This window comes from Enoplosus armatus, chromosome 5, assembly GCF_043641665.1.
Source record: "Enoplosus armatus isolate fEnoArm2 chromosome 5, fEnoArm2.hap1, whole genome shotgun sequence".
In the NCBI taxonomy this organism is placed as follows: domain Eukaryota; kingdom Metazoa; phylum Chordata; class Actinopteri; order Centrarchiformes; family Enoplosidae; genus Enoplosus; species Enoplosus armatus.
This window is the reverse complement of record NC_092184.1, coordinates 12,595,549-12,614,622: the sequence shown is the minus strand read 5'-3', so window position 1 is coordinate 12,614,622 and position 19,074 is coordinate 12,595,549. Positions and strand designations below refer to the sequence as shown.

The following is a 19,074-nucleotide window of genomic DNA, read 5'->3' as shown; positions in this document are numbered from 1 at the left end:
AACGCAGAGGCACTCAGATACATACTGAATTTCACGGCACACACGACTCTGACTAAACAACTGTGTGTGTGAGAGAAGAGAGAGCGAGGGAGGGAGAGGATGGTTACCTGCATTTGACTGTGTTGATTTGAAAAAAGAGTGAGGTTTTTCCATGAATTCGTCCTCTTTTCTTTTCCTCCCCCACCTTCTCGTTTCATCCCTCAACTAATCTGTCCTTTAGAAGTGATGTCATCTCCCTGCTGTCCTCAGCAGGCACAGGGCAGTCTGTCGAATGCAGATGAGCACTGTGTTTGTGTGTGTGAGAGAGGAAACGTGTGTGTATGTGCATAATGACATGAGCGCCCTGATACCCTAATTTACATTATTCAATTATCAAGAAAAGAGAAAATAGGGCGGACGCTCTGATCAAGGTGATTGCAGGAGAATGCGAGTGGAGATGACTTTGAGTCCCAAGCCTCAGGAATTCCACATGGAGCTTCTGACTGGCAGATTGACGGTCAGTCACTCAGGCAAATGGTCGGGGGGGAGTCCTACGAGGCCATTTGGCAAGTGGCAAAATCACAGTGAGTCAGTCAATGGTGTATGATTGCTGTTTTCCCTGCCGTCTGCAAAGCTGTCACTGGACTAATGCACACAAGTGGAAGATGTAATCTATAGTAAATACAGTTGGCTCCACGGAGGAGCCCTCTGTGATTTCCGCAGATTAAGGTGTCAAACTGAATCACTGGTCATAGACAGCTGAAGAGTACAGATTATCCCCTGTTTGGCCAAATGCTGCTCTGATGACAAGTCAGGGATTCTGCACTTCATGTGTGTGTGTGTGTGTGTTTGTGTGTGTGTGTGTGTGTGTGTGTGTGTGTGGTTGCGATTTGGAAAACTGATTGCACACCCATTCTTTTTGGGGAGCATCCACTCCTTTGGTATTTCCTGATTTGATCAGAAAATACCCAGATTGTGGAATGTGAGACATTCACAGAAGGCCAAATCATTAGCGTTAATCATCTTCATCTATTGAGCTTCAAATAAGTTAAGCTTTTCAGCCACTCAGCTCCTTATCAGTGATCATCTTGCTGTTACTGAACCGTTTCCTGTCAAGGATTTTCCACTGTCATAAATTATTCTTATCTTGCTGTACTTATTGTATCTCTCCTTGTCTGAATCCCCTCTCTCGCTCTGCTCCCATCTCATTATATGCTGAATATTTCCACTCTGTCTTTCTCGGGCCATGCCACCTGTACCTCCCCTCTATCGACCTGTCTGTCCATCTCCATGTCTTCCTCATTTTTTTTTTGTGTATATCATTCTCAGAAAGACGTATAAAAAGGAAAGACTGTGTGTACGTGTGTGTGTGTGTGTGTGTGTGTGTGTGTGTGTGTGTTTTCCTTTTTTTTATGACTGATAAAGGCCCCTGTGCTTGAAATGCCACATGCGGAGGTGGTAAATTTACACAAGGGAGCTTTTTCAAAGTGGGCAGACTACTTTTTCACCTGCATCTGTCTGCCTTGCTTCCATCTATTACATCTATGTCTCCTGGATGTCTCCTGTCCATCACTCACTGTCTGCTTCTTACCCTGTCTGTCTGTCCCTGCTTCTTACCCTGTCTGTCTGTGTCTTTCTGTCTCTGTGACTTTTCCTCTCATTCTCGCAGATTTCCAATGTTTCTCGAGCTACCCTCCCACACCCCCACACACATATACTCATACACACACCTCCTCCATTGCTATTCCTGAGAGGAGCAGACTGGTCTGGCAGTGGGTTGGTTTATGTCCATGAACTCAATGACACCCCCGCTGCCGCTGCATTACACCACACTGGCACAACCACAGCCAGGTAGCCACACTGCAGTGAAACGAATACGTAATCATGTATCTAAACGTACATATTATCTCACATCCCTATTCATGGGGGCGTCTACTACAACTGCCTCACCCCCCCTGTCTCTATGTGTACGTCAGGCTGTTTAAACACTTGTGCTGATATCACAGTGCAGACGACAGCTTGCACACGTGCCACTTGACTGCCCTCGTCGTCTCCCCTCCCCTCTGTTTGTCTTACAGCCGAAGGAGGGAGTCATAGATTGTGTGTGTGTGTGTGTGTGTGTGTGTGTGAGAGCTAGAGAGCACGCACAAGAGAGATAGTTGATGTGGTGCATATGCATACATATTACTCATATGGCTGTGTCCTGAATATCAATACACTGACTGACCTTCCATTCATCTCTGAAGTTGTGTATCCTGCGTAGATGATGCAGATCTGCTGTCTCATGGTTTGTGGTCAATACGAATGTGTGCGTGCGTGTGTGTGTGTGTGTTTGTCACAAGCGAGGGAATGGAATGAAGTCTAAGATTACCCTGATGGTACAATCTGTGGAGACAACATCGTAATGGAGTATCATTTCAGAATGACCGGCACTCAGCCGAAGACTGCCGGATCAAATCTCAAGCCTGCATGGGTGGGACTGAGCGTCCGCTTGACAGGGTTCACGCGTGAGCATTATTAATACAGTTGTCCCATCGGCAAGGTATTTGAGCTCATTAATGTCACCGACATGTCCATCCTGCTTCCTCAAGCAGTTTTTATTGTGACTGGGATATACAGTAAATTTATGGAGACCAAACGCAATATCTTTGGCTATAGTAAAAGGGGAAACTTATTAGGCAGCCATCATTCACTGTCATGTGACTTAATGTTTTCTTAATGAGCCATGTCTCCATCATTAATGTAGACATTATTTAAATCTTACATATTACTTGTATTTAAAGAAAAAAGAGATCTCACCCTGCTATGAGGCCAGCTAGCTTTACACCCCAAGGTAGCACAAGAAGCTTCTATGCGGCTAATATGTTAGCGTGTTAACTCAACATTTGTGTAAAATGAATAAATGTTGTATTGGAGTTTTGAGACGTCTTCAAAGGGTCTGTCACTGAACATTATATTATCTTCGTTAAATAGCTGGTGTTAGCAGATGTTATATATACTAGCTTAACATACGGTAATAACAGAAAATAACATTGCTAAATTGCTTGTCATAACCAAACCCGGTGTTGTGTTTTATAAAGCACTTAATAGTCGTCTGTTTTGTATTCCTATCGGCAAATTGTGTCATGAGGTTAACTAGCCTGAACAGGCACACAACCCCTCAGGGTCCAGCCCACCTCCTGGCCTGTGTCAAGTGATCAGCCAGCTGATGGTCTGCAGCTTTCTGTTGGTCACGCCGGCTCGAAAATAAACTGAAAAAAGCTGTGTGCACCAAGAAAGCAATCAAGCACACAGTAAGCTAACACTGTTTTCATATAAGCAGCAAATACTAGTCATATCCTGTGTTTATAGAGAATGAAAGTGCCTTGCCCGCCTCTGCTAGCAAGCCACGGCTACTGGATAGCACAATTCAGCTCCATGACATTTTGAGAAAGACAAAGGAAAGACTCACGAATAATGTGGGACTGTATCTGTCTGAAGGCTTCTGGGTCAGAACAAGCTGTGTAAACTGAGAATTGTGATTTCTGCCAGACAACTTTTTGTCTACTGTGAAATTTCTGAGCAGGTATTTTCATTTTATTTCGGCCATCTCTATATTAATCCTGCACTCACTCCTACTGCTAGCCTATGAATATGAAAGGTAGCGGACTGAAAGTAATGTTAAAGTTACAGTCACATCCACAGCCCTCTGTAATGTTACATTATCGTTAGCTTATCTTTCTAGATTTGTCAGCTTGCTGGACTGCCTGTTTTTGTGGTTTTTGTCCCAGCTGTTATGTTACTGTATTATTGTCCAATTTTCAGTGGGATTGTAGATGAATTTAGTCCATAAATCTGTTGCTTTCTTTCCTTCCAAGAAGTGGTGACGTTAGCTAAAATTATTGGCAGAGTCAGAACAGTACTGAAATGCAAAATTCAGCTTATTAGTGCAACAGGTCAAGCAGCTAAAACAACCTCTGAGATAGCTCATCACAATGTGTGATTCAGCAGGTCATGGAATAAGACTGCATCTAAATGATAATTCACTTGTGCATTTGTCCATCCATCTTTCAAATGATCCTTTGGTTTTGACTTGTTGACCAAAATTGTAATACATTTCATCGTAGTTTTTGTTTTCAAAAGTATCTTCTTATTTAGTTTTAGTCTTGTTTTTGTTGGCGTCAATACATATATATATTTTTTTTTGCCAAAAGTAACACTGCTCTGGGCTGATGTCAGGCTGTGACACAACTGATTTGTGAAAATAAGGCTCAAGTGTGCAGTTGGAAAATATAGGTCAAGGAGAACATCTAGCGGGCAGGAATATTTATGTTAGATTCTCTCGTCCTTGTTAGTGCAAAAGGATACAGGTTTCATTGTCGTCACACAGGTTGTTGAATTTTCCAGTGATGTCTAACCTTATCAATGTGCAGACCTCAGGTTCACTGTTGTACTATTTTACTTTTGATTTGATTAAGATATCTCTTCTCACCAATTTTGGAGTAAGTGATGAGTCCTACATTTGGTTGATACAGTAGAAAGTAACTTTACTGTTTTGTCATATTTGTTTAAAAGACACTCTTTGCATTGTCTCTTGCTATTGCACCACCTCGGCTAACCGCTCTTGCCTCATAAATGGACATGGATGGAGTCTACTGGACTTAGAATTAGTTTGAAAACCTGGTGTCTTTCATATTACACCCGCCATACTGATATGACTGGCTGGACCTGACACCATTAACCACTTTGTCCTTGCTTTAAACATGGTTTCTCTAGTTGCCGTGGCAATGGTGACCTTGCAGCACATTACTGTGGTACTGCAGCATAAGGTGTTGTGTGAACAAGGAACGTGAAGGAGAGATAGAGGGGGCTGAGACAGTGGGCGAATAAAATGAGGACAGCAACTATTAAAAGACGAGCCACGTCGACAAAGTTGTTTATGTCACATGACTCTCGGAGCGCAACTTCGCAGAAGGCGAGCAGATTTCTAATAATAAGTAAGATTTGGGGAGAGAAAAGTCGGAAAACACTGAAGCATACGCGTGAAGAGAAATAGAAAAGGAGAACAGGTGGGGATCAGAGAAAGATAAATGAAGAGAGATGAGAAATGTCAAGATGGTATCACAGCTGAGCGCCAGGAGTGCTTTGAAATGGAACAAAATTCTACCTTTTCCCCACCCTACTTTTCCCTCTGATTCCTCCTCTTTTGTACCTGCCAGCACTCACCTTGTTTTTTCCCCTCTCACTACCAGACACCAACATCTGTCTCTCACCAACTTGTACTAATTGCTCCTGTTTGCCTCCCATCACTCTTCCTCTAGCCTCTATCCTTCCCTCTGTCACCACCTCTGGTCTCCGTTACTCTATTTGTCTCTCACAGCCTCCCCCTCTCTTCTTCCTGATGCTCCTATCAGTATAAAGGGCAGCTCAGGTCGTATTTAGATGATATCCTGGTTAGCCGGTGATGCGGTGTAATACGAAACGTCCAGCATCTGCTTTTTGCTGCTGCAGTCAGCGCCCTTTAACCTCTCGCATTACTGAATTTCCCCTCCCTCCCTTCTTTTTCTCTCTTTTGCTTTTCAGAAGGTGCAATATTCAACCATATTTCCCAACATCCTAAGGGAGAAGCCATGAAAATCACATTCTGAGCCCTTCACTGAATTTGTAGCACTCAAGGAATGTCTGAACCGTCAACTTGCCGCCTAAACAAACAGGACCTTTTGATTGCCAGACAGCAACTCCAAGGGCACTTTAACAGATCAGAGTTTACACTGTGGCTCTCTTGGGGAAGTTGTTTTGAAGCAAACTGTTTCCTCTTATTTTCCAGCAAGTTTTGACCATTGCTCTTTTTGTTTCTCTGTCTATTGTGTTTCAAAGGTCAGCCACAAGAAATCAAACATGGAGGAACCTGCTTTCTGGCTTTCTTCTCTTCACCTTCGCTCGTTTTTTTTCCTTTCTGGAAGTCATTCAAGGTGAATAAATGGCTCCCATTGCTGGCCCCTGTTCACTCCATTTATTTTTTCATTCTTTCTCTTTCTCCCTCTGTATTGCACTCCGAACTGGGCTGAATGTGGCTTGTCTTAACAGTGCAAGAGGCCTTGCCATAACAGAAAGTGCAATTCCATGTGGCTTGCACTAAGCACAACACATTAACATCAAGATGTGCAGCTCAGTTTTAATTTCATCAATAGAAACAAAATATATATGTTAACAACCTGAAAACTAAATAACAAGTAATCTTCAAAAAATAAAAAAAGATGCATTCAATTTTCTGTTAAATAATAAAAGCCATGGACAAACAAATTACTTTTTTAATGCAAAGTCTGCACACATCTGCAGAATCACACATTGTCGCTCCTTATTAGTAAAACAGTATTCACATGTTTTAGTATTTGTTGACTAAAACTTGACTAAAACTAATATAGATTTGCATGGTGTTCAAAAACTCATGAGCAATGATTCTTTCATGTAGAGAATGATGCAGTTTTTGGCCACAATCTGTTAACATTCCCTCTCATGTAGCCTAATATTAAAACACATTAACTGTGTATGTAATTGGGGCTTAACAGTCAGTACTTCAGCAGCAGTGGTGCCACTGGAGGTTAAATCAGTGTGTTTTTCCTGGAGAGTTGTCATACTGTAGCCATGAAATAAGCAAACGAGTGGCACCAACGGATTAGCACAGGATCAGACAGCTTTCTTTAAACAAGGAGATACATGAACCCCCGCTGACACTCCCGGCATTACACTCACACGTGTCAACAGCTGAAGTTAATCCTGAGTTCGACAATGTTTTACTCTCTATACTTTTAATGAAATGTTTGTGTGTGTGTGTGTGTGTGTGTGTGTGTGTGTGTGTGTGTTGGGGCATTAGGGGGCTGGGGGGTGCGTAATATCCCCAGCCTTCTCTACCTCCCTCTCCTCTCCAATTTATTACCTTGGCCAGTTGATCTGATGGTGTAATAATATCTCCTGCCTCTGGCTACGGGAAATGGCCACATGCATTATTCACACATGCTAAGATGCTTATTGATGACTCCTTTATTTATATATTTCCTCAACACCAGAGTCATTTCTCACATTTTTAACCCCTTAGTTTTAATATTCTATTTTGACGCGATCCTCGTTTAATGAGCCTCGCTCTCTTGTTTGATGGGAATTTAGTTCAAGCTTTTGGCACGAGATACATCTGTGTGGAACCGAGGCTAATAATACATGTAGGTGGAGCCCCATTTATTGAATCTACTTCATTTGATGTTAAATCTCACGGCTGCTCATTTTGTCATAATTGTTTCCACAAGTGCTGTATGAAAAACCACAGAAGACATAACTCTTTTGAGAAAACTAGCGTGACATTGCCTGAGGACTCTCGGGTAAGTTTGTCTAATCTAATATGTGTACATTCTCCAGCTGTTTGCTTCCTTTTCGTTCATGCAGTCATTATAAATGGGGCATATTCTCTTTCATGTCTGTGCATGCCAGAGTTCAGTGCTAGTGGGTATTCAGCCTCTAGAACAGCAATGGGACAAGTGTGGTGAGCCATGTTTCTGGCCCAAAACTGGTACTTTAAGTGTGCAAGTGTGTGCTGAGAACCAGTTTGACTTTTAAAACTTTGCTGTCTGCCCATTTTTATGACAAAGATCTTCTTGTCTTTCTTGCTTCTGTTCACTTTCCATCTTTCTCTTCCTCAAATACACACACATTCAAAATACAGGCCTAAATGCGCAATATCTGTGTTTACTTTTAGAGGGACTCAGGTTCAAGCATTTCAAATGATTTCTGTTCCTTTAGGAGGGTCATGCTGCTGTCCCACAAAATACATTACACATTACCAAGTTACACTGTAGTGACAGCTTAGCCTGCAAAGTGAAAGCAGCATGTTAGCAGAGCAGTGTGGCACTAAAATTTGTCTGCATCCTGCTGTGACTTAAAGAATGTAACTGATAGTGGATATAATGAATTGTATAATGACACTGACAAAGAAACTGTATTTAATTGTGGATAGGCCAATACCCAGTTGGGCCAGACCTTAATAACGTCAGTGTTGGCCCAGATACCGATCCAGCAGATTTGATTGGTGGTTCCCTAATTAAAACAGAGGCATATCTGTTCCCGTCAGATGCAAATGAGACTGAAAAGCGTGGCTGAAACACCTCCTGTGTAGGCAAGCCTTTAGCATGACCCAAAATCAGAACGGCCACAAATATAAAATAAAGAAAAATACCAGAATTCTCCTTTAAATAAATAAATAAATAAATGTAACATTCTTCTATATGTAGATCTTACTGATTTTTTTTTCGCATGCAAGAAATGCCACCTACCATCCTAACATCTTTAACGGTGCAAGAGAGAGAAAGTTATAGGAGAGGTCAGAGTGAGTAAGAATAGGCGATGCGGAAGACTAATTTTGCCGCTCCATATTTAATGCACTAGTACTGGTAGCCCTCTCTGTATACTCTCTCCTTACCACAGTTTTCCTGCCAGATACAGTGGGCTGCCCTGGCCTCGTGCTCTTGTCCACACACACACTGCCCAAAATATCAGCTTTGGGCTGAAAAAGTAGTTCACCACAGATGTGACCGGCCCAAATGAGAAGAGAGCATGACACATAAGCAATCAATGTTTGACCAAGGGACTATTTTTACTTTATTATCCTTCCTCTCTCACTTTCCTTTTTTTTTTTGTTCAAATTTTTCTTCAAACCACAGGGTTTTTCTTGCTGTTCCAGTGACTGCAGACTAAAAATCAATCCTTTGATGACTGTTAGATATCATCAGTCCTGGGATGTGTTTAGAGTTACTTTGTGGTAAATAGCTGTAAATCACTTTTGTAGTACAGCTTACCCTCTTTCAACCTGACTCATCTTCTGTTTCTGTTTATGATTCCTTTCAGTTCCCAGAACATTATCAGTCCATGGTCAGAAAAACACATTTTATACTTTTATACATTACATACTTTTTAAAGTGCCGCTTTTGTGTGTGTTCGCTTGCTGGTGGGAAACTCTCGCATCCAATGCGACCAACCAGTAACTATTTAATGCAAGACGCTACCACTCACAACTTTTTCACACCACATTCATCAGTGTTGCTCTTCGTGGCTTCATTTTCTAACAAAATAGTTTGTTTGGCAGCTGACTGTACGGTTTTAGATGTTGGAGTTTCCCACCAGCACATGAACACAAAAAAAGTCAAGAGGCAGCGTCAGCCCAGCAGACACAGAACTGGGCGTTCTGTTTTTGACTCAAACCAAAACCATGACTACTAGTACAGGCTTCTGAATACAGATCTGACCCCAACTAAGACATACGGCTCAGAAGTAAAGAGGAGTTATATTCCCAACTCGCATATATAGGGGCAGGACTACTTTATGAGTAACAGAGCCACTTCAATAATAAAGGGGATGCTCCAAATAAAAACCTTTTAAAGTTTCCCATAAACTTCTGTCTGGATGGTTGGTTTAAATAGAAATCATATCAGTTCTTTATGTCAGCATATTCATAAGAGCATTGCATCTGAGTGTGGGGGGACCTAGAAGTGATGTAACCACATGTGGGATGTAGGTTTGAGGGCACTTACTGTGAGCATAGCAGCTGTACAGTAGGAGGTTTTTGGGGGGCCGTCTGTTCTTTCAACATCCGGATGTGAGCAGAGAGGTCAGGGAGTGTATGTGTGAGTGGATTTAAGGAGAATGCAGGAAGGTGTGCAACAAAAGAAAAAATGAAATACGTCACACTATATCTCTCTCTCTGTTTCTCTTTTTCTCTCCCTCATGGTGAGCTCATCTAGTCCTTTTCTCTCTTATCTTACCTGGCCACCTGCCAGCAGCGATGCTGGAACCATCAAGCCAGCCGATTTGTTGTTTCCAGTCTCACCAGGGACGGACAGATCGACAACTCACTTATCAATACTTTGATACTCAAACACTTGCTCATTTCTTATTGATGCCAAAAAAAAAAGTTACAGCAGGAAAGGATCAATTTTTACATGTGTTATAGAGATAAAGAATTCCATATGAAAGTATAAAAGTCTTGTTTTATTTTGTTATTTTTCATTCACATTGTTATTTGCAATCTTCTTTTTGCTTAAATAAATTTTGTACTCATTCAGATTTTTTGGCTGATCTGTGCTACATCTGATTACAATAATAATTTTAAACAAATGACTTCAGTATTATTATACTAGAATCAGCATAGTTAATATTGTTGCATAAAACACTACTTGATATTAAAATTTCTGGGACACAAACCCAGATGAATACACAGAATTCTTCCCACTCTTTCTTTTCCCTCCCCTCTTTCTCTTGATCCCTCTCTCTTCTTCACTGTCTTCCTGTGAAAAAAATGCGCCTGAATGCGTGAGCTTTACTGTTAGCGATACGGCGTTTGATTTGATTTTCCAGCCGAGAGCGTGGCAGTCTCTGTAACGGCTACCGCGAGAGAGGATGTGCGAGAGAATGGCTGGGAAACATGTTCGAATGAAGCTGTGTGTATGAATGCAAATGCGTGCCTGAGTGTATTAACCTCAGCGTGTGCGTTTGTGTGTGCGTTTGTGTGTGTGTTTGTGTGTGTGTGTGGGAGTGCGTGTGTGAGTGTGTTAAGTCCTGCTCCATTGACACTCTTCCCTCCTTTTCCACAGAGAGAAGTGCCTTCTTTCGCTGACCCCTGTGGCTGTTTGGCTCCACTGAAACCGCCTCTGCCTCCGTGCCTGTCCATGTCTGCTGGAGTTGCCAGCCACACCAGGAGCCCGGGGACTGCCAGGATTGCCAACCCCGTCCACTGAGACAGTCTCTACACCACTGACACCTCCCTACTTCCCTTCCTCTCCAGCTCTGTCCACCAGCCAGACCTCTCTCCATCCATGCCACTCAGCCCTCCTCTGTGGACGTCAACCACCCCCCTCTTCCTCTGCGGACAGAGCCTGATTCTGAAGACAGACAACTTTTATCGGCTCCTGTGAGCAAAAGGAGATTGTCTCTTTGCTGTCCCCTCCATCACAGCCTTCTCGTCCTCATCCTCCTCCTCCTGGTCCTCTTTCTTCTCCTTCCTCCTCTCCTCCAGCCCTGCATCTTTTCATCATGGGCCAACTCGATCGATAATGTGTTTTGCCATTCGTCTCATCTGACAGTTCACCCGGGGAGTGAGGCGATAGAGAGAAGTGTGTGTGTGTGTGTGTGTGTGTGTGTGTGTGTGTGTGTGTTGAGAGAGAGAACGATTACAAAGCAAACCTCTGTGGCCATCACTGGCCCAGGCCCTGACTGACAGGCGGTAAAGGATTTCTATTACAGCCACAAACACACTCTTAGGATGGGCCGCAGGTGGTAGGCAAGACCCAGGCCTCACAGGCTTCACCTCAGAATCAGACTCTGGGGACAAAACCTCTTAAAACTGGCTTTTTTCCCATGTCCTTTTCCTATTCTTTCTCATCATTTGTCCCAGTATCATTAGAAACATACAGACGCCCACGTAATTGCATTTGCTGGATATTTATTCCTCTCAATCGACCCCTGCTGCCTGGTTCAAAATGGCGGTGAATGTGACATCGATCCGGGACACAAAGTGGCTGACGTTGGAGGTTTGTCGGGAATTCCAGAGAGGAACGTGTTCTCGACCGGACAGCGAGTGCAAGTTCGCCCACCCTGCCAAGAGCTGTCAAGTGGAAAATGGCAGAGTCATTGCCTGTTTTGACTCACTCAAGGTGAGTATGACAAACACCTGTGATGTTCATTCATCACTGCCCTGTCTTCTCTTTTTTTCTAGCTTGCAGTGTTGACAAGCACTGTCTTCAGGACATTTCAATCTCATTTGGGATGCCAGGACTTGTTAGACCTAAAGAGAAGGTGTAGTAGGGCTAGATGCAGAGGAGAGCAGGGGCTTCTTTTTAGAGAACAGTCTTATAGTAAGTTGCAAGGAAACAGTAGTCATTTTGCTGCAAAGTGAGATATTGTTTCTTGAGGTTAATGGCATGGCAAGGGGATAAGTACATATCTGTATAAATACTTTTTAGAGTGTGTGTGTCTTGGTAAACTGAGATGAGGCCGTAATCGCACTAACATCTGTGAATCAGACTCAGAGTTTCCTTCATTGGCACATAACTTCAGCGCTGGACTGTCGGTTGGCACGCTGCAAAAGTTTCTGTGTGATCGTCACATCAACAGGCTGAATGGGAAATATAGAAGTAGGGCAGCACACTGTGTATTTCATGTTTGTATGTCAGACTTGAGTGTATGTCTGTGTGTGTTATTTTGAGGTCATGCAGCACAGTGGGGTGTTCTCAGAAGGCTCTGTAATTTACTGTCTATTTTTGCCCTGGCACTGGGACAACACACTCCCACTATGCAGCTCCTCTCTCACTCTCAGAGACGAGGGGGGGGGATCAAACAGGAGGGAAGATTGAAAGAGGGAGGAAAATAGAATGGACTGGGTCAAGAATATGTGAGAAGAGGGGATTCATTACAGAACGCTACGTATTCACTGTGGCAAGAGATGTTTACCTGATGCTCAAAAGCCCATCTGAATAGCCTATAGTGTCAATAGACTGTAACCAAAGTGCTTCAGTTAATGTATTAAGAAACGTAATTACTGCCAAGGCAATGTTTTGTCCAGTCCAAGAAGTGCTTACAGTCTCACACAGAAGTCACTGGAAGGTAGTTTGGGTGGATGATGGGCGCAAAAAACATCAGAGACCGAAGTTTGAGTCCTGAGTCCCATGTGTGTTTAGTTTTAAGCAACAAAAACACTTAGTTAGGGAGATTTGTGGTTCTACTTCAGTTTTGAACAAGACTAAGATTCTACAGCCACACTAGGCAGGCTGATGGGAATGTCAATAGTTTTGCAGTTGTTTGGTCATAAAGCAAAGTGTTGGACAAATTGAATTTTTTGACCTGATGGTATAGGGCTGAATGAAAAGTCAGTGGATCAGCAAAGTGGTTACAATTCATCCTGAGGGGGGCATGAAAGTGGGTGCCAAATTTCACAGCAGTCAACCCAATAGTTGAGATATTTCAGTCTGGACCGAAGTGGTGGACCGACCAACAGAGCGACCAACAGTGCAATCCCCCAGAACCATGCTGCTAGCGTGGCTAAAACGTAGACATCCTTTAAGTCAGCATTGACTTTTTCAATATAAACTGTCTCAAAGACCCCTTCTCTAACCTTAACCAAGTGAGTTGGGTTACCTAAACATAACCATGAAGTCATTAATCATGCTTTAGTTGCCAGGAGCTACTATATAATAATATGATAATAATTTCAGGAAGATAAAGTTAAGATAAGACAATAAAAAGATAATTAAAATTGGCTATAAGCAACACTTTATCCCTTCAGCCATAAACATATGATACACGGTTCACACTCGTGGACGCCCATACACTGTGAGTGTACATCTGGTCACACTTTTAATTTACCAACAACAGTGAGAGAGCGTGTAAAGGGTCAGCTGTGGCAGCATGTGACATGGCGGAGAGCCAAGCATAAACACTGGCCATCTGTATTACAGTATATTGTATATGAAGACAAGTACATGTGCATGTACATATGCAGAATGTAAGCCACATACACAACATATGCACACGCAAACCTGACGCTGTGGCATTTCAGCCTGCTGTCTCATTATTCCAGATGCTGGAAATGTGTTGGATACAGATATCAGTCAAGTCAATCTGGGTATTTTGGCTCAAGTGAGCACAGTGATTCTGGATCCTACAGTTCTGTCTACCGTGTTGTGCACATGTCCTGTAATTTGTCTCCTATCTGATTGGCAAGCAGGGTGTTATTCAGTGTAACTGGAGACCAGAGCTGGAAGTCAGTCAAGCCAGTCCAGGCCACAGCTTACCTTGGTTTATAAATGGGGGAGGGGGGGGTTCTTGTTAAGCCAGGCACTGTGTTATTACAGCTCTGGGCTGCTTGGTTGGAACTCAGATGGCTTGGGTGGGTTTGGTTGGTACAGGTAAGACAGGAATGGGTAAGGGGGCCTGCTGGGGCATTGTATGGATCATGAAAACAGACAGGGAGACTGAGCCGGAGAGGGCGAGAGCAGGCGCAGCAGGGAGTGTGCGAGGAAGCGTAGCACTATGTTCAGAGCCCTTCCCTGCTCTCAGTGCCAGGGCATTCCACAGTCTACCTCCCTTCCCTGCCTCCGTGACAGAATGATAGATCCGCTTTATCTGCAGATGAATTCATAACACATATTCAGGCATGGAGAGAGGGGCAAAGGGGATAGGGAAGGACAGGCAGAGGGATGTGGATGGAAAAAGGGATGGATGGTGGTACACGTGGCTTTGCACTCCTGGACAATTTGGCTCACCACCCGCCCCTCATTCCTTTTGAAATGCAGGCCGGCAAAGGAAGGGAGGGCCTGTAGCCGGAGAAATAGAAAGGCATAAGGGCAGCTCTCCCCTGCTTTTTCCATCTTTCTCTTTGTACTTCGTACTAGTCTTTCTTTCTCAGATTTAATAAATGCACTTTGTTCTTGCCAGTTGGTCTGTATACGTCGATGTCTTTATTTCTCCCTTTCTCTCATAAACTTCATTCACTCATTCAGTGTTAGCTAAAAAAAAAGGTGTTTGTCAGCTGTGAATGTAGTGGAAAGTTCCATTTGACGGGTGGCTAAGAAAGGATGGAGTGATAGAGGCGAACAGGAAATGAGTCAGAGACTCTGTATATGGCTGATATTACAGTCTGGACGAACAAAGAAAAGTAACCTGACAAAGATGTGAGAAATCTGTCTGGATACACAGCAAAAAATATATTTCACATAGTGTAAATTTACTCATATTGGAAGGAGTGCATGTAAAAAATTGGGGTTATTTTGGTTGATGGAATTGAATGTGTTCAATTTGCATACCTCAACCTGTCACCTGTCTTGTAGCATAAAAAAAGTTTCTGTTTTTGATCATCAACAGGGTACAGGCTGACAAACCAGCAGAGACTGTCCTCACCAGAAAAACCACAGCATTGGTTGTTGGTTCAAATGCTTAAAACTACCCATTTATATTTTGGTTCAGACAAGCGATGTTTAGCAGTCTAAAGGTGTGCTGAGACAAATCTCGAGGCAGAGTTTCCCCTCGTGTTATCTGCATGAAAAGCTTAGCCAGAGAGGTGCCAGGTCTGAAAAAATTCACATGACTAAACAGTCAGTTTTTGAAGGCACAGACAAACAGCCAATTTTGGACTTGTTGGACAACTGTCTATAATTAGAGAAAAATGAAAAAAATTGGGTATTTGCTTGTCCTTTTGGCTCCTGCTACAGGAATTCAGCAGCTTGTTGCTATTAGCAGCTGGAGACAAAGCGGGGTTCATTGTAAGAGAATAAAAAGCAAATCTGGGGGTATTTAGGCTGACGAAATACAATAAACTTTGCATTGAGCTTTGATGGGAAACAGGTGAGAGTGAGCCAAAGAGCCACAGGAGCTCCTCTACAGTATGATGGACGAGCTACTGATGACCATGCAGAAATTCTCTCAGTGTAATTTCTTCCAAGTCATTTCTTCTCATTAAGATTTTCATCCTTTCTATTGACATTTGAATCATTTTTTTCTGACGGAAAATCTTGTTATCATTGGAATCCACTCTTCTCTATGAAAAGAATAAAGTATTTAATACTTACAAGATTTTGGGTGGGTGAAAATCCCTAGAACCCTCTAAGATACCAAAATGGTACATTGTTACCATATATATATATATATATATATATATATATATATATATATATACACACAAATACACAGGAAGAGATTTGATTTTAGTTTCAGGGAGTGGTCGTTGTAATTGCAGCTTTCCTATCTACAAAGATCTTTCTTTTTGTGTTGATTATATTTTAGCTCTAAATAGATTACCTCTAAATTATTTTTATTCAGTGTTAACATGCACTTTAACAAGCCCACTCAGGATTTACCAATTTACTTGTTTCAAAGAAAACAACATTACATGAAAAACTTCAAAGTGGCCATGTATATAAATTATTAGTGATTATTTTATGCTCTTGAGGGAGATGCTCTGTGACGAGTGAGACATTAAAAGCTATAAATACTGTAGACACATTTTCTCTCTCACTCCCCTCTTTTTGTCTGTTAAAGTTGGGAGGTTTGAGTGGAAAATATGTTGCATGGACTTGCTTTTGACTATTTATTTGAATTTTTCACATGAAAGGATAGGAGTGGCAATTTGTAAATTTTACCAGTATGCCACCTCAGTGTCCTGCAGCCCATAATCAAGACCATGTTCTGCCAAACATTTGATTAAATTAGCACAATGTTAAAATGCAAATACAAAGTGAAGTGAAAAAGGTCCCACTACAAAATGAGGAAACACTACCATAACCCAGTACAACAGAAATGTCGTAGAAAGGACTTGTGGGGTCCCTTTTCTTAACAAATTAACAAAGCTTTACCCTTTTTGTTGAGATAACTTACCCTGTAAGTCATTATACAGTGATTTAATTTGTGGTGTTCACACTGGAGGAATGTAATATTCCCACAATCTCACTCCCACAGTATATTATGTATTTGTCATTGAATTTATGAGCCTGCACTCCACCTGATCATCTGATGTATGACAACCCAAAATCCCAGGATACTGTTATGTTGAAATTCACAATCACAGAAAATATTCACACAAGTATCTTATTGAATTGGAAGAAATGAGGAGAGAGATAAAAAGCTGAAAATGCATGTTATCTTTTCACCTCAAGGAAGTTGAACTACGGTATACCTCCTGAATCTGCAGCCTCTCTGTGCCATGTTGTTTATAGCAACAAATGTGAAAGGTGTGTTCTTTCACTTAGCTTTTGAACGTGTGATATGACAGTGATCCCTAAACATGTGAACCAGATCGCATTTTTCTAAAGTGGTACATTATTGGAGGTCAGTTGAGTAAATGTAGTTCCACATATTAAGGACAATACAGCAATGCGTCTAACAGTAATGGGTTTACTCTGAATTGCCAAGTATTTTGGCTTGTAATGTTCAACTGGAGTAAATACAGTATGTCACACTGTAAACAATCTCTCAGAAATTAAATATCGCCTTATGTTTCTGGAAATTATACATGCATTGCTAACCATCAACTGTTGTGATGTATGCTAATTACCCAACCAGACAGCAGAGTAACTAGAAAGTATAGATTCTACCTCTTTGTATAAAACCGGTGAAACAAGCAGCTACTGTAATAAAGAATGTGTTTGATAGAGAGACATTTGATTTAGTTTGACTGGCTTATTGTGTTGCCAGTGTGGCGCCTGACTGTTACTAACTAAAGACAAGCTTACCTTACATTTGGTGCTCCAGAGGTGTTAATTTCACACTCGGCCTACCTGCAGTGGCTGAAAGGTGTCATATGGAGACTGGATCAGCGAATTGGACAGAGTACAGTTGACCAGACAGATGCTGTTTCAGGCTTTTTTGGCCATTTAGCAAAACACTTAGTCACTTAGTCGCCATGGATGCTGGTCATCTCCAGTTTCATGGCCACTATTAGCCAAGGTTTCTCTAGAAAGGTGCTGTTATTGCCTGAGCTTAATGAAAACGTGGTGCGTATGTATATTAAAGTGACCACTCTGTTTTTGGTTTCATTATGCATTCCATTATCCTGAAGGTGAAGATTGTGCTAGGAACGCCGCATGTCCTTGAGAATTGGTGAACCCATTAATGCAATAACACAGGGCATTCCTTACTGTCATTATGGTGATGCTGCTGTGTATTATATTCCCATTATCACTTAAAACAGCCTTTCCAAGTGTATAATGGCTGTTATAAAGAAGAGCCAGTGCCAGTATGTTTTTGAGATATTTTCTTAAAGTTGCATACGTACGAAGCACAATTTGCCTAGATGCCAAAAAAAGCATGGAAACCAATTTTAATTTCCCAAAAGGTAGTTATCAGTGTGGCCGGAGTGTGGCTTTGGTCCGCACCAAGGTCTGGTCTCCACTGAGTCCCTCTTGTGCAATGACTCATCAAGCACACACAAACACTGGCATTTATACACAAATAAAAAAAACCTGTAGCACCTACCAGTTGGGACCTTATTAGAGAAGCACATTGTAATCAAAAAAAGATTTTATATTTGTTCAAAATCCCCCAAAGTACTTAAGTAATTCATGTAAGATTCAAATGATTAAAATAGAAAAAACAACTCTACAGCTTTTATAAACTCCATAATACACCCTCTGAAGCAACAACATTGAAGTACTTCAATGGACAGCCTGTGTTGTTTGGATCAATGCAGCGTGTTCAGAAACATGTCTGTAATATATGTTAGTGTATATTATACTGTACTGGTCACTGCATGTGAGTTATGAGTAGCGCTCTTTTTTTTTTTTCCCGACAGAGTGATCAATGATTATAGGCTGTATTTTACAGAGTACTGCTTGCATACATGCACCCAGAACCGCTCAAACATTTTCATATTGCACAGACATAGCCCCTCAAACACGAGCTAAGCAACATTGGGAACGTATGGTGACCTACATATAGAGTATACTTCAGAATCCTTGAAAAGACACCAAAAAATTGTAGAGAGTGAGCGTAAGAGAGAGAGAGCAAAGAGAATAGATAACAGGAGAATAGGTAAGGTAATATGTATTGAGATGAGAGCCCAGTAGAAAACAGAGGTAGAGGTGTGTGTGTGTGTGTGTGTGTGTGTGTGTGCTCAGTGCACAGAGGGATATTGGATGAGAACTCTTTGAAATGGAAACGTACTCCAACAGTGTTAATCTGCTCTGTATCTGTATTCTACTGTCATGCTCTTCGCTCACATCCTCTCCTCTCATTACCTCTGTTAATCTGTCTCTACTCAACCCATCCTACACCCCACCCTCCTCTCTCCTGTTCTTTTCTCTCTCTCAGGCATCCCAAACGCTTTCATTTCCATTTCACACACAGTGATTTATATCTTTTTTTTTTTTTTTCATATTTCATTTTTTTTTTTTTTTTACTGTGGCCAACCATCAGGAAGAGATGATTCATGCTTCCATGATGGACGCTGCTGACTTGTCTTTGTTGTGCGTCATCAGACTTTGGTCAGCAGGGGTCACAAAGTGCATCTGTGTGTAGACTATTTCTCCATTAAGCTGGCTACATAAGGAAAAAGCTGTTTGCATGTGAAAACGATTTGTGTGTCCATTC

At 41.9% G+C, this 19,074-nt stretch overlaps 1 protein-coding gene across 4 annotated transcripts in view; it reads left to right on the top strand.

Moving 5' to 3' along the window:
• Positions 1-11,477: 11,477 nt before the first annotated feature.
• LOC139285904 (muscleblind-like protein 1) overlaps positions 11,478-19,074 on the top strand; it is a 38,644-nt gene continuing 31,047 nt past the window's right edge. For all 4 annotated transcript variants that reach the window (XM_070906580.1, XM_070906578.1, XM_070906579.1 and 1 more), the window contains exon 1: positions 11,478-11,651. In XM_070906580.1, the coding sequence (XP_070762681.1) occupies positions 11,478-11,651 (174 nt within the window). The remainder of the gene's footprint in view (positions 11,652-19,074) is intronic.